Source organism: Papio anubis, chromosome 16, assembly GCF_008728515.1.
Source record: "Papio anubis isolate 15944 chromosome 16, Panubis1.0, whole genome shotgun sequence".
Lineage (NCBI taxonomy): Eukaryota > Metazoa > Chordata > Mammalia > Primates > Cercopithecidae > Papio > Papio anubis.
Genome location: NC_044991.1, coordinates 32863526 through 32877332, shown reverse-complemented (window position 1 = coordinate 32877332; position 13807 = coordinate 32863526). Strand labels below are relative to the sequence as shown.

The 13807-nt window shown below is 42.6% G+C and overlaps 1 protein-coding gene across 1 annotated transcript in view; it reads right to left on the bottom strand.

Annotated features, from left to right (window-relative positions):
• LOC101004237 (GRB2-associated-binding protein 4) overlaps positions 1 to 13807 on the bottom strand; it is a 60783-nt gene that overhangs the window by 37839 nt on the left and 9137 nt on the right. Inside the window, 1 exon segment of the mRNA XM_031656019.1 lies at positions 1730 to 2036. Coding sequence (XP_031511879.1) covers positions 1730 to 2036 — 307 coding nt within the window.

The following is a 13807-nucleotide window of genomic DNA, read 5'->3' as shown; positions in this document are numbered from 1 at the left end:
AGCTCTTCCACAGTGCCCTGCATCCTTAAGATGACTCACAAAGCATTCTCTCTCTTTCTAAAACCATATTTCTGTTTATTTCTTCAACCAGTTTCTTACCAGTAATTGCTCGTGTTTCAAATGGAATTCTTGTAAAATACCAACCTTTCTCTCATTGCCCCATACATTCAGCTCGAAACTCAGTGAGGGCAGAGATTTCATCTCTTTTGAAATGGTTTTGTTCTCAGAATCAAGCCCAGTGTGTGATACAACCAGTATGTGTTGATCAAACAAAGGATGTAGCATAGTAAGGAACTACTCCCCTGGTGACAGTCACTGCTCCTCATTGCCCTCCCAATAAAGTCCAGGCACCTCAGTCTGGTAGGAAAGGCCACTTTTCCACAACCCACTCACCCTGTCCTGTCACCCCAAGCATCCTTCATGCCCCCAGTTGTATGTGTGGGCTGTGAGGATGAAAGAGTGACCCACCCTCACCTCCACAGCCCCTGTCTAGCACTCAGGCAGTAGAGTCCTATCCATGACCCAGAGTCCATTTATATGCAGACCTGGGGGTCTATCAGCACCAAGTCATGGCTATAAAACCGATCAGCTCTCTCAAAAGGCCTATAGCTCCAGAAACATCCTTTCAAAGCAGTTCTGACAATAAACGTTGCCTGAAGAGTTCTTAAAATCAGACTGCTGTGTTTTGTCCCAGAGTTTCTGATTCAGTAAGTCTGGACTGGGGTGCAGACTGACTTACAAGAATGAATTACTTACTGACATTCTTACAAGAATGTGCAGGTCTAACAAGTTCCCAGGTTATCCTGATGCTGATGAGCTAAGAATGGTTTTTACATTTTCAAAGGATTGTAACATTTAAAAAAAAACAGGAATATAAAATAGAGACTATATGTGACCTTCAAAATCTAAAATATGTACAGGAAGTATCTGCTGAGCCCTAGACCCTTGCTACTCAAAATGAAGCTTTTCTTTTCAATTTTACCCTCCCAAAAAAGTGGGAAAGAGTGGAGCTTCCAAAAGACACTAATGCCTGGGTCCACCACTCAAAGATTTTTAGGTAACTCACTTGGCACAGGTCCTTGGCATCAACATTTTAAAAATGTCCCTCAATTCTGATGTGCAACCAGGTTCAAGAATGACCAATTTAGACCATATACCTGCCTCAGGAAAAAAAAAAGAAAAAAGCCTGCTCCTTAACCTTCCTGGTGAGTAGAAGATGAGCCTGAACACATGTGAAGGAGCATTTCTGCAACTTAAAACTCATTTTTAAAAGCTGAACTACTCTTTTGTGAAGGTTATTAAAACCCAAGCATAACTCTGTATTTGCTCCTTTCACCTGTCCCCTCCTAAGTGATTATAAATCAGTAAGATTCACAAAACACCCCTAAACAAACCCACCAAGGGTCAAGTGCAACTGTGCCAGGCGGTCTGAAGTAGGTGGGCCAGAACAGCCAGAGATGGACCAGTAGAGGGCGAAGGAGAGGTCTTCCCCAGGGGTGGCTGAGAGGCGACAGGGCAAAGGTGCTGAGAGCTCAGGGAAGGGGGAGAGGTGGAGGACTGAGGATGGTAGTGATATCGAGGTATCAGAAGAAACACCCAAAACACCTTTAGCTTCATCACAAGCCCAACACTTCTTGGCAGTGTTGGCAGCTAGAGCTGCCCTCCGTGCTGGAGATCGGAAGGCCTCATCTCAGCCCCTCCTGAGACAGGGCTGTGTGTGCTCCCATACCTGTGCTTTCCTCAACCTGCCTGAAGCCGCAGATCTGACAGATGCTCTGGACCCACTCGTTCATGTCCTCCCTGGTCTCAGCCACCAGATAAAAGGTACGCTCACTGGTCTTGATGTCAAACATGTAGCCCTTCTGAATCTCCTTCTTGTTGAAGTTCAGAGTAACACCAACATCCAGCTGCTCACAGAGGTTCAGGTTGATGGTGCGCAGGGGATTCTTGGAGCCATCATTCTTGTAGTATTCCAGAACATCTGGGTCACTGCTAGTCTGGCCCCTCCGCAGGATAAACCAGCGTTTCCTCCAGGCCTAAATCCCACCAGGAAGGAGTAAGAAGAGGGGAAACATTCATTTGTTATTACCAAGCTTTTAACGGATCTAAGACATCACTAAGTTGAGGACGGGACTTGGACCTGCACTCAGCCTATGTCTCCCTTTCGGATTTCCCCAGAGTTTCAAAGGTGGAGAGTGACTTTGAATGCATTTTACCGCAGCATCTCACTATGTCAACAGAGTCTCATCACTACAAAATAACGTGCATTTCCACACTTTAGAGCAGGAGGTTGGGTGAGAACACTTTATAGCAACAATGTCATTAGGCCAGAACACTGACCTCAGTGCATAGCACCTTTAGATAGAGCAGAACTCTCAAAGCCACAACATCTTAGTTTATAGATGGGGACCTCCACTAAGCATGGTGAGTTGAAGCAACAGTGTCAGAAGCAGAAGTATTAGCAGTAAACAAGTAGCAGAAAAACATGTTTCCCAACTTTTAGTAAAATGTGCTTTTTACCATATCATGATGCTTTAGAAGAGTCACAGAAAAACCCTTCTAAAACTTCTCCCAAGCACAGGACTTCAGGATGCTTCTTTTTTAAGGGGCACAGTCTTACTCTGTCACTCAGGCTGGAGTGCAGTGGTGGCACAGCCACAGCTCACTGCACCCTCTAATTCCCGAGCTTAGGTAATCCTCCCACTTCAGCCTCCTAAGTAGCTGGGACTAGAGCACACGCCACCATACCTAGCTAATTCTTTAATATATTTTTCTGCAGAGATGGGGTCTTGCTATGTTGCCTACGCTCATCCTGAACTCCTGGCCTCATGTGATCCTCCTGCTGCTGCCTCCCAAAGCACTGAGAGGCTTTTTTTCCATCTTGTTCACTGCTGTATCCCTAGTACTTATAATAGTGTCTTGTACATGTTAAGTGCTCAGTATGTATTAGTGATCAGATAAACTCCTTACACTACTCCACCCCATAGAATTGAATGCATGATTACATTTTCTCTCAGGCTCTCTTCTTCCATCTCTTCAACAAGACTGAGTGATCCATGAGCAGACACCACACACAGGGATAAAAGACTACCCATGGTAGAGAACTGTGGATGAGTCTATGCTTCTCCACTGGCTCCAGGTGTGACTTTCCAGTAAGCCATTTACCTCTTTGGAGCTTGTCTCAGCTACTGGAATCACCATCACCACCACCACCACCACCACCACCACCCTGAGTACCTCATAGTTTTATTATGCAAATAAACCCAAACCACTTGGTATACAACCCTGAAGGACTACAGACACCAAGCATCGGGTTATTATCACAACTCTTTAGAACCCAGAAGACCTACACTCTAGGACTCCTACCACCTTTTCCCACTCACCTTTTATCCCTGTTATTCTCCCCCTTATCAAACTTCCTTTCCATGGCTCTAATATAATCACACCCTTGCTTCTGTCTCCATTCCTCTTATTTATCTGGCAAAACCACAGCCCCTGGCTAAGCCTAATGCTTTGCCTACTCCACCTGTTCCCATTCAGCTGTGAACAGCTGGAGAGAATTACATAACCATGCTGCCTGGTCTCACTTTAACTTCAAGGGGCCCTCATGTGGCCCAACGTCCTACCATATTTACCTAGTTCATGGCTTTCTCCTGCTGTTTTGCAACAACCTCTCAACTTCTCTCCCTTTAAACCTCCAACACCCCTATTTCTTTGTTTCTTATTCCATGAGAAAATATAAGCAATGCAAACGGAATCCGCCTCCACACCCACCAGCCTGCCTGTGCCTATAGCCCTGGACCTTGTCACTGGGGAGCACAGAGTCTTCATCCATACTAAGGCCAACCTTCTTGCATTTGTGAACACCCTCTCGCTCACAAATGGACATCACCCCAACAGTTCTCCACCTCCACTAGGATCATTCCCATCAAGACACAAACTTCTCCCATCTTAGAAAAAAATTAAAAGTTTGGCTTTAGCCCACATTCTCTTCCAACTATGGCCCAGTTTTTCTACCCTCTTTACCTTAAAACTCTGAAGAGTTTCCTCACTGCTAATCTTCATTTCCTCTTCTCCTGTTTTGTGACATCACTCTAATCAGGCTGTTCCCTTTCTGCACCACTAAAATGACTCAGGGAAGGTCCCAAAGACTTCATTGCTGCTATATCAACTCCTGGGCCTCACTTAATCTCCCAGCCCAATAAGCCTTGGATTGAAAAAGATTGAAGATTGAGGCACAGTCAGACAGGATAGAGTTGGGGAACATAAAAATAAGTGCCACTTATTTACAGTCACCTGAAGTCTTGCCCAGGCTGCTGCCTTCACGATTCTGTGTGTGCGTGGTGCAGGTGCATGTATATTATGAGCATAGCAAGTGTACTGTTACTACTCTAGCTGGCGTTTACTCTCATATATTGTGAGGGTTTTTATGCTACCGCATTATTTCAATTTTGTGTAAATTATGCAGCTGTATTTCCATATATTAAGTTTATATGTTCACCTTAAATTCTGTGGTCTTGCTATATTCACCTCGTTCTGGGAAGGTTTTTTGAAGTAGATTCCTTAGAAGTTCCTGTATATCCAATCATGCCTTTTGAGAATAAAGACAATTTTACTTCATCTTTTACAATCTCTATGACTTTCATTTCTTTTTAATGCTTGTTACACTGACTAGACCCTTTGGTACAACACTGCATAAAAGTCATATGCACAGACATCCTTGCTTTGTTCATGATCTTAGGGCAAAACGTTCAGTATTTTATGATTAAGAATGATGTTAGCTGTAGGTTCTTCATAGATACAACTAATTTTCCATGGTTTGTTGAAATTTGGTCAAATACTTTTTTGCCTCTATTCAGATGATCAAGTGATTTTTCTTCTTTATTCTCTTACTGTGATGAACTGCACTGGCCTGTTTTTAAATGTTAAGCCAACTTTGCATTCATTCTATAAACGCCTTGGTCATAAAGTGGCAGAGCAAGACTTCAAGCCCAGCAGCCTGGTTTCATGGGCTCTGCTTGTTCTCTCACCAATATTGCTTTACGTGTAGAATTTGGGCTGAGGCTAGGGGAGAGGGAACAGTGATGACGATAGCTCTGCAAAGATAGTTGGGTGGATAATGGAATACAGTTTCCCAAATCTGTAAGCAGATCCTTGAAAGCTGTGGATTGCTCAGCTCCAGTCTTCATCCTCCCAACACTTTCTTCCAGTGCCTGTAATTTACTGGAAATCCTTCTGCATCCATGTTGTGTATCAATATCATTATACTCCCCAGCAGCACACTGCTGAAGTATTTCTTTTAGCATTTCTCATATTGTGGGTTGTCTGGTAACATACGGTCTTAGTTTGTTGTTGTTGTTTTCTATCTGATGCTCTGACAGTGTGTTGGTTTTGCCTTCATATTTTAAAACAGAATTTTCCACTGGAGAATCTAGGATGATGGCACCACAGACTGTGTCATGGCCTGTGTTCTCCATGTCTTCATTTCCTCACCTGAGAAATGAGGACAACACTGTGCCTATGCTATCAGGCTGTTCTAAGGATATGAAGTGACTCAGCTAAAAGCCTTGGTACTGTGCCTCACAGCTAGCAAATATTCAATGAACACTTAAAGAAAAACAAATGTGTGCCTACAGTGATCAGATTCTGTTAGGCAGACTACATATAGGATAAAAGCCACAGGTCATGGTTTCTAGGAGCCTGAAATATTTCTTTTAGCATTTCTTATATTGCATGCTTTCTGATAACACCCTTCTTAGCTTTTTAAAAAATGTGACAATGTTTTTATAGTATCTTCACTTAAAAAGAAAATTGCACTGGGTGTAGAATCTCAGATGATGGTTTTCTTCCTCCAGGGCTGTTGACACGTCAGTGCACTGTCTTCTGGCCTCCACTGTTTCTGATAAAAGCTGACTGTCAATCTGGTACAGTGTGGGTTACCCCTCTGGCTGCTTTTTTGTTTGTTTTTTGTTTTGAGACAGAGTCTTGCTCAGTTGCCCAGGCTGGAGTGCAGTGGTGCAATCTTGGCTCACTGCAACCTCCACCTCCCGGGCTCAAGCGATTCTCCTGCCTCGTTTTCCTTACCTTTGTCTTCAGCGATTTGATCATGATGAGCTTAGGTACATTCTCCTTTGTGTTTATCCTGCTTGGAATTAGCTGAACTTCTAGGAGCTGTGGACTACTGTTTATGATCAAATTTGGCAAAACTTCAGCTAAATTTTCTTCAAATATTTTTTCTCTCCTCTCCCTCAACCTCTTTCTGGAACTTCAGTTAAACATATGTTCAATTTCACGATACCATCTCACAAAGTGGCTATTCATTTTTCAATTCATTTTTTTCAAGCAGGATAAATAGCATGAAGACAGACAATAGAAATAAACCCAAGTATGCCAGTAATTACATATCCAAATATGACAATAATCACAGCAGCCTGGGGGAGACTGCTAGATGACCTGGGCAAGGAAGGTCTCTTCGAGGTAGTGACATTTTATAACAGCAATCACTTCTACAGAGCCTTACTACACACTGAGCACCATTCCAAATGCTAAATATGTGCGTGTATGTACACATATATACGAATTTATTTATCCTCACAACCTAGTCAAATAGATATTACTACTCCAATGAACAGTTTAAGAATTGGGATGCAGAGAAGTAACTTGCCCAAGGGTCACAGAGCCAGTAAGTGGTAGAGCCAAAATTTGAAACCAGAGCACATGCTCTCAATCACCTTACAATACTGCTTGAAAATACCTGCTGAACTAGAAGAATGAGAAGGAGCCAGGCATGTGAAAGTGGTGGAGGAAGCTGCTGCATCCCAGGAAGAGGGAACTGCAAGTGCAAAGGCCCTAAGTGGGGAAGAACTTGGCTCTTTCCAAAGCGAGAAAGGGGCCACTGTGGCTAAATGACAGTGAGAGATGGGAGAATGTGGCACGGGAAATTTGGAAGGTAGCACATGCCACACTAAGCAGTTTATTTCATGGCCAACTCTACCTCAGGGACTGAGCTCCATGCCTTGTATCAACCTTACATTATACAATTTCTTAATACAACAGTCACCTGTGATACATATTATTTGCACACCACATTTTGTAGAAAGTGAAGCTTCATTCACTAAGTAGATTTGCCTATAATGCAAAGCTATTAGGTAGAGCCACGATTCAAACTACGTGGGACCACCTGCAAAATTCAGGCCACAACCACACAAGACATCAGGTCAAGCTAAATACAATCATTTGTCCAAGAATCATCTCCACCTCCCTAGAGAAGCACCTGGCTATGAACAGAAGATGCACACAGACTTCTAAGAGACTTCTGAATAAGGTGACTGTGAGGGAAATGCTTTGTGCTATGGAACTTCAGATCAGGATTACCTTTATTCTGAATTTGGCTTTGTCCCAGAAAGCCAGAGTTTCTTGTTAATTTCTTCCTTTGTCTACCTCTTGGTTCTAAAACTGCATCTGTATTTCAGATTTATGTCAATATTTAATATTTACTGCTGCTGGAGTTGCCTCCTTTCAGGGCCTCAGTTGAGCCCTGGTAACCTGTATTGATCTGTGGCATTTGTCTCTACCTCAGGCCAGCAGAATGCAGTCTAATGGCTAAGGATCCTCATAAAAAGGGACAATGACCAGCGGAAGGTAAAACGGAGAAAGAGGCCACTGGGAAGTTTAAACATGGTGCAGAACCCACCACAGCACAGCAAAGCGGCTGTAGCCAGACTGCCTCTCTAGATTCTGCCTCTCTGGGCAGGGCATCTCTGAAAGGCAGCATCCCCCCAGTCAGGGGCTTATAGATAAAACTCCCATCTCCCTGGGACAGAGCACCTGGAGGAAGGGGCAGCTGTGGGCGCAGCTTCAGCAGACTTAAACGTTCGGCCTGTGGCTTTGAAGAGCACAGTGTATCTCCTGGCACAGTCCCCAAGCTCTGCTAAGGGACAGACTGCCTCCTCAAGTGGGTCCCTGACCCCTGTCCCTCCTGACTGGGAGATATCTCCCAGCAGGGGTTGACAGACAACTCATACAGGAGAGCTCCAGCTGGCATCTGGCAGGTGCCCCTCCGGGACAAAGCTTCCAGAGGAAAGAGCAGGCAGCAATTTTTGCTGTTCTGCAGCCTCCACTGGTGATACCCAGGCAAACAGCATCTGGAGTGGACTTCCAGCAAACTCCAGCAGACCTGCAGAAGAGAAGCCTGACTATCAGAAGGAAAACTAACAAACAGAAAGCAATAGCACCAACATCAACAAAAAGGACACCCACACAAAAACTCCATCCAAGTATCACCAACATCAAAGACCAAAAATAGACAAATCCACAAAGATGAGGAAACACCAGGGCAAAAAGGCTGAAAATTCCAAAATCCAGAATGCGTCTTCTCCTCCAAAAGATCACAACTCCTTGCCAGCAAGGGAACAAAATTGGATGGAGAATGAGTTTGACGAACTGACAGAAGTAGGCTTCAGAAAGGGGGTAAAAACAAACTCCTCCAAGCTAAAGGAGTACATTCTAACCCAATGCAAGGAAACTAAGAACCTTGATAAATGGTTACAGGAACTGCTAACTAGGATAACCAGCTTAGAGAAGAACATACATGACTTGATCAAGCTGAAAGTGACAGCACGAGAACTTCGTGAAAAATAAACAAGTGTCAATAGCCAAATTGATCAAGCAGAAGAAAGGATATCAGAGATTAAAGATTAACTTAATGAAATAAAGTGTGAAGACAAGATTAGAGAAAAAAATTTAAAGGAATAGACAAAGCCTCAAAGAAATATGGGACTATGTGAAAAGGTCAAATCTACATTTGAGGTATACGTGAAAATGACGGGGAGAATGGAACCAAATTGGAAAACACTCTTAAAGATATTTATTATCCAGGAGAACTTTCCAAACCTAGCAAGACAAGCCAATATTCAAATTCAAGAGATACAGAGAACACCACCAAGCTACTCCTCAAGAAGAGCAACCTCAAGACACATAATTGTCAGATTCACCACGTTTGAAATGAAGGAAAAAAATGGTAAGGGCAGCCAGAAAGAAAGGTCAGGTTACCCACAAAGAGAAGCCATCAGACTAAAAGCACATCTCTCTGCAGAAACCCTACAAGCCAGAAGAGAGTGAGGGTCAATATTCAACAGTCTTTTTTTTTTTAATTATACTTTAAGTTCTATGGTACATGTGCACAACATGCAGGTTACATATGTACACATGTGCCATGTTGGTATGCTGCACCCGTTAACTCGTCATTCACATTAGGTATATCTCCTAATGTTATCCCTCCCCCCTCCCCCTACCCTACAACAGGCCACAGTGTGTGATGTTCCCCACCCTGTGTCCAAGTGTTCTCATTGTTCAATTCCCACCTATGAGTGAGAACATGTGGTGTCTGGTTTTCCGTCCTTGCAATAGTTTGCTGAGAATGATGGATTCCACCTTCATCCATGTCCCTACAAAGGACATGAACTCATCCTTTTTTATGGCTGTATAGTATTCCATGGTGTATATGCACCACATTTTCTTAATCCAGTCTATCATTGACGGACATTTGGGTTGGTTCCAAGTTTTTGCTATTGTGAATAGTGCCGCTAATAAAACATAAGTGTGCATGTGTGTCTTTATAGCAGCATGATTTATAATCCTTTGGGTATATGCCCAGTAATGGGATGGCTGGGTCAAATGGTATTTCTAGTTCTAGATCCTTGAGGAATCGTCACACCATCTGCCACAATGGTTGAATTAGTTTACAGTCCCACCAACATTGTAAAAGCATTCCTATTTCTCCACATCCTCTCCAGCACCTGTTGTTTCCTGATCTTTTTTTTTTTTTTTTTTTTTTTTTTTTGAGCGACGGTTCTCGCCTTGTCACCCAGGCCAGGTGCAGTGGTGCCGGATCTCGCTCACTGCAAGCCTCCCCGGGTTCACGCATTCTCCGGGCCTCAGCCTCCCAAGTAGCTGGGACTACAGGCTCACACCGCCTGCTGTTTTGTATTTTAATAGAGACGGGTTTCACCATGTTAGCTGTGGATGGTCTCGAGCCCCTGACCTCGTGATCCGGCCTGCCTCTGGCCTCCCAAAGTGCTGGGATTACAGGCTTGAGCCACCGCTACCCCAGCCGCTTCCTGACTTTTTAATGATCACCATTCTAACTGGTGTGAGATGGTATCTCATTATGTTTCCTTTGATTCAGATTTAATGGCCAGTGATGCTGAACATTTTTTCATGCAGTTCATACACAAATGTCTTTCTTTTTTTTTTTTTTTTTTTTTTTTTTGAGACGGAGTCTCGCTTGTGCCCTCCCAGGCTGGAGTGCAGTGGCACACCGCTCACTGCAAGCTCGGCCTCCCCGGGTTCACGCCATTCTGCCGGGCCAGCCTCTGAGTAGCTGGGACTACAGGCGCCCGCCACCACGCCCGGCTAATTTTTTTGTAGTTTTAGTAGAGACGGGGTTTCACCGTGTTAGCCAGGATGGTCTCGATCTCCTGACCTCGTGATCTGCCCGTCTCGGCCTCCCAAAGTGCTGGGATTACAGGCTTGAGCCACCGCGCCCGGCAATGTCTTCTTTTGAGAAGCGTCTGCTCATATCCTTTGCCCACTTTTTGATGGGGTTGATTTTTTTTGTAAATTTGTTTAAATTCTTTGTAGATCCTGGACATTAGCCCTTTGTTAGATGGGTAGACTGTAAAAATTTTCTCCCATTCTGTGGGTTGCCTGTTCACTCTGATGCTAGTTTCTTTCGCTGTGCAGAAGCTCTTTAGCTTAATTAGATCCCATTTGTCAATTCTGGCTTTTGTTGCCATTTCTTTTGGTGTTTTAGTCATGAAGTCCTTACCCTTGCCCATGCCTATGTCCTGAATGGTATTGCCTAGATTTTTTTCTAGGGTTTTTACGGTTTTAGGCCTAACATTTAAGTCTTTAATCCATCTTGAATTAATTTTTCTATAAGGTGTAAAGAAGGGATCCAGTTTCATCTTTCCACATGTGGCTAGCCAGTTTTCCCAGCACCATTTATTAAATAGGGAATCTTTTCCCCATTTCTTGTTTTTGTCAGGTTTGTCAAATATCAGATGGTTGTAGATGTGTGGTATTATTTCTGAAGGCTCTGTTCTGTTCCATTGGTCCATATCTCTGTTTTGGTACCGGTACCATGCTGTTTTGGTTACTGTAGCCTTGTAGTATAGTTTGAAGTCAGGTGGCATGATGCCTCCAGCTTTGTGCTTTTGGCTTAGGATTCTCTTGGCAATGTGGGCTCTTTTTTGGTTCCATATGAACTTTAAAGTAGTTTTTTCCAATTCTGTGAAGAAAGTCATTGGTAGCTTGATGGGGATGGCATTGAATCTATAAATTACCTTGGGCAGTATGGCCATTTTCACGATATTGATTCTTGCTATCCATGAGCAAGGAATGTTCTTCCATTTGTTTGTGTCCTCTTTTATTTCGTTGAGCAGTGGTTTCTAGTTCTCCTGGAAGAGGTCTTTCACATCCCTTGTAAGTTGCATTCTTAGGTATTTTATTCTCTTTGAAGCCATTGTGAATGGGAGTTCACTCAGGATTTGGCTGTTTGTCTGTTATTGGTGTAGAGGAATGCTTGTGATTTTTGCACACTGGTTTTGTATCCTGAGAATTTGCTGAAGTTGCTTATCAGCTTAAGGAGATTTTAGGCTGAGATGATGGGGTTTTCTAAATATACAATCATGTCATCTTCAAACAGGGACAATTTGACTTCCTCTTTTCCTAACTGAATACCCTTTATTTCTTTCTCCTGCCTGATTGCCCTTGCCAGAACTTCCAACACTATGTTGAATAGGAGTGGTGACAGAGGACATCCCTGTCCTGTGCCAGTTTTCAAAGGGAATGCTTCCAGTTTTTGCCCATTCAGTATGATATTGGCTATGGGTCTGTCATAAATAGCTCTTATTATTTTGAGATACATCTCATCAATACCTAATTTATCGAGAGTTTTTAGCATGAAGGGCTGTTGAATTTTATCAAAGGCCTTTTCTGTATCTATTGAGATAATCATGTGGTTTTTGTCTTTGGTTCTGTTTATATGCTAGATTACATTTGGTGATTTGTCTATGTTGAACCAGCCTTGCATCCCAGGGATGAAGCCGACTTGATCTTGGTGGATAAGCTTTTTGATGTGCTGCTGGATTCGGATTGCCAGTATTTTATTGAGGATTTTTGCATCGATGTTCATCAGGGATATTGTTCTAAAATTCTCTTTTTTGTTGTTGTTGTGTCTCTGACAGGCTTTGGTATCACGATGATGTTGGCCTCATAAAATGAGTTAGGGAGGATTTCCTCTTTTTCTATTGATTGGAATAGTTTCAGGAGGAATGGTACTAGCTCCTCTTCGTACCTCTGGTAGAATTCGGCTATGAATCTGTCCGGACCTGGACTTTTTTTGGTTGGTAGGCTATTAATCACTGCCTCAATTTCAGAACCTGTTATTGGTCTATTCAGGGATTCAACTTCTTCCTGGTTTAGTCTTAGGAGGGTGTCCAGGAATGTATCCATCTCTTCTAGATTTTCTAGTTTATTTGCATAGAGGTGTTTATACTATTCTCTGACGGTAGTTTGTATTTCTGTGGGATCAGTGGTGATATCCCCTTTAACATTTTTTATTGCATCTATTTGATTCTTCTTTCCTTCTTTATTAGTCTTGCTAGTGGTCTATCAATTTTATTGATCTTTTCAAACATTGAATCAAACATTGATTCACTGATTTTTTTAAGGGTTTTTTGTGTCTCTATCTCCTTCAGTTCTGCTCTGATCTATTTCTTCCCTTCTGCTAGCTTTTGAATGTGTTTGTTCTTGCTTCTCTAGTTCTTTTAATTGTGATGTTAGGGTGTCAATTTAAATCTTTCCTGCTTTCTCTTGTGGGCATTTAGTGCTATAAATTTCCCTCTACACACTGCTTTAAATGTGTCCCAGAGATTCTGGTATGTTGTGTCTTTGTTCTCATTGGTTTCAAAGAACATCTTTATTTCTGTCTTCTTTTCGTTATGTTGTTCAGTTTCCATGTAGTTGAGCGGTTTTCAGTGAGTTTCTTAATCCTGAGTTCTAGTTTGATTGTACTGTGGTCTGCGAAATAGTTTGTTATCATTTCTGTTCTTTTACATTTGCTGAGGAGTGCTTTACTTCCAACTATGTCGTCAATTTTGGAATAAATGTGATGTATTGCTGAGAAGAATGTATATTCTGTTGATTTGGGGTGGAGAGTTCTGTAGATGTCTATTACATCCACTTGGTGCAGAGCTGAGTTCAATTCCTGCATATCCTTGTTTACTTTCTGTCTCGTTGATCTGTCTAATGTTGACAGTGGGGTGTTAAAGTCTCCCATTATTATTGTGTGGGAGTCTAAGTCTCTTTGTAGGTCTCTAAGGACTTGCTTTATGAATCTGGGTGCTCCTGTATTGGGTGCATATATATTTAGGATAGTTAGCTCTTCTTGTTGAATTGATCCCTTTACCATTATGTAATGGCCTTCTTTGTCTCTTCTGATCCTTGTTGGTTTAAAGTGTGTTTTATCAGAGACTAGGATTGCAACCCCTGCTTTTTTTGTTTTGTTTTGTTTTGTTTTCCATTTGCTTAGTAGATCTTCCTCCATCCCTTTATTTTGACCCTATGTGTGTCTCTGCATGTGAGATGGGTCTCCTAAATATAGTACACTGGTGGGTCTTGACTCTTTATCCAATTTGCCAGTCTGTGTCTTTTAATTGGAGCATTTAGCCCATTTACATTTAAGGTTAATGTTATTATGTGTTTGAGCTTCCAGGCCGCTTTGTTTACCTACTCAAGCCTCAGC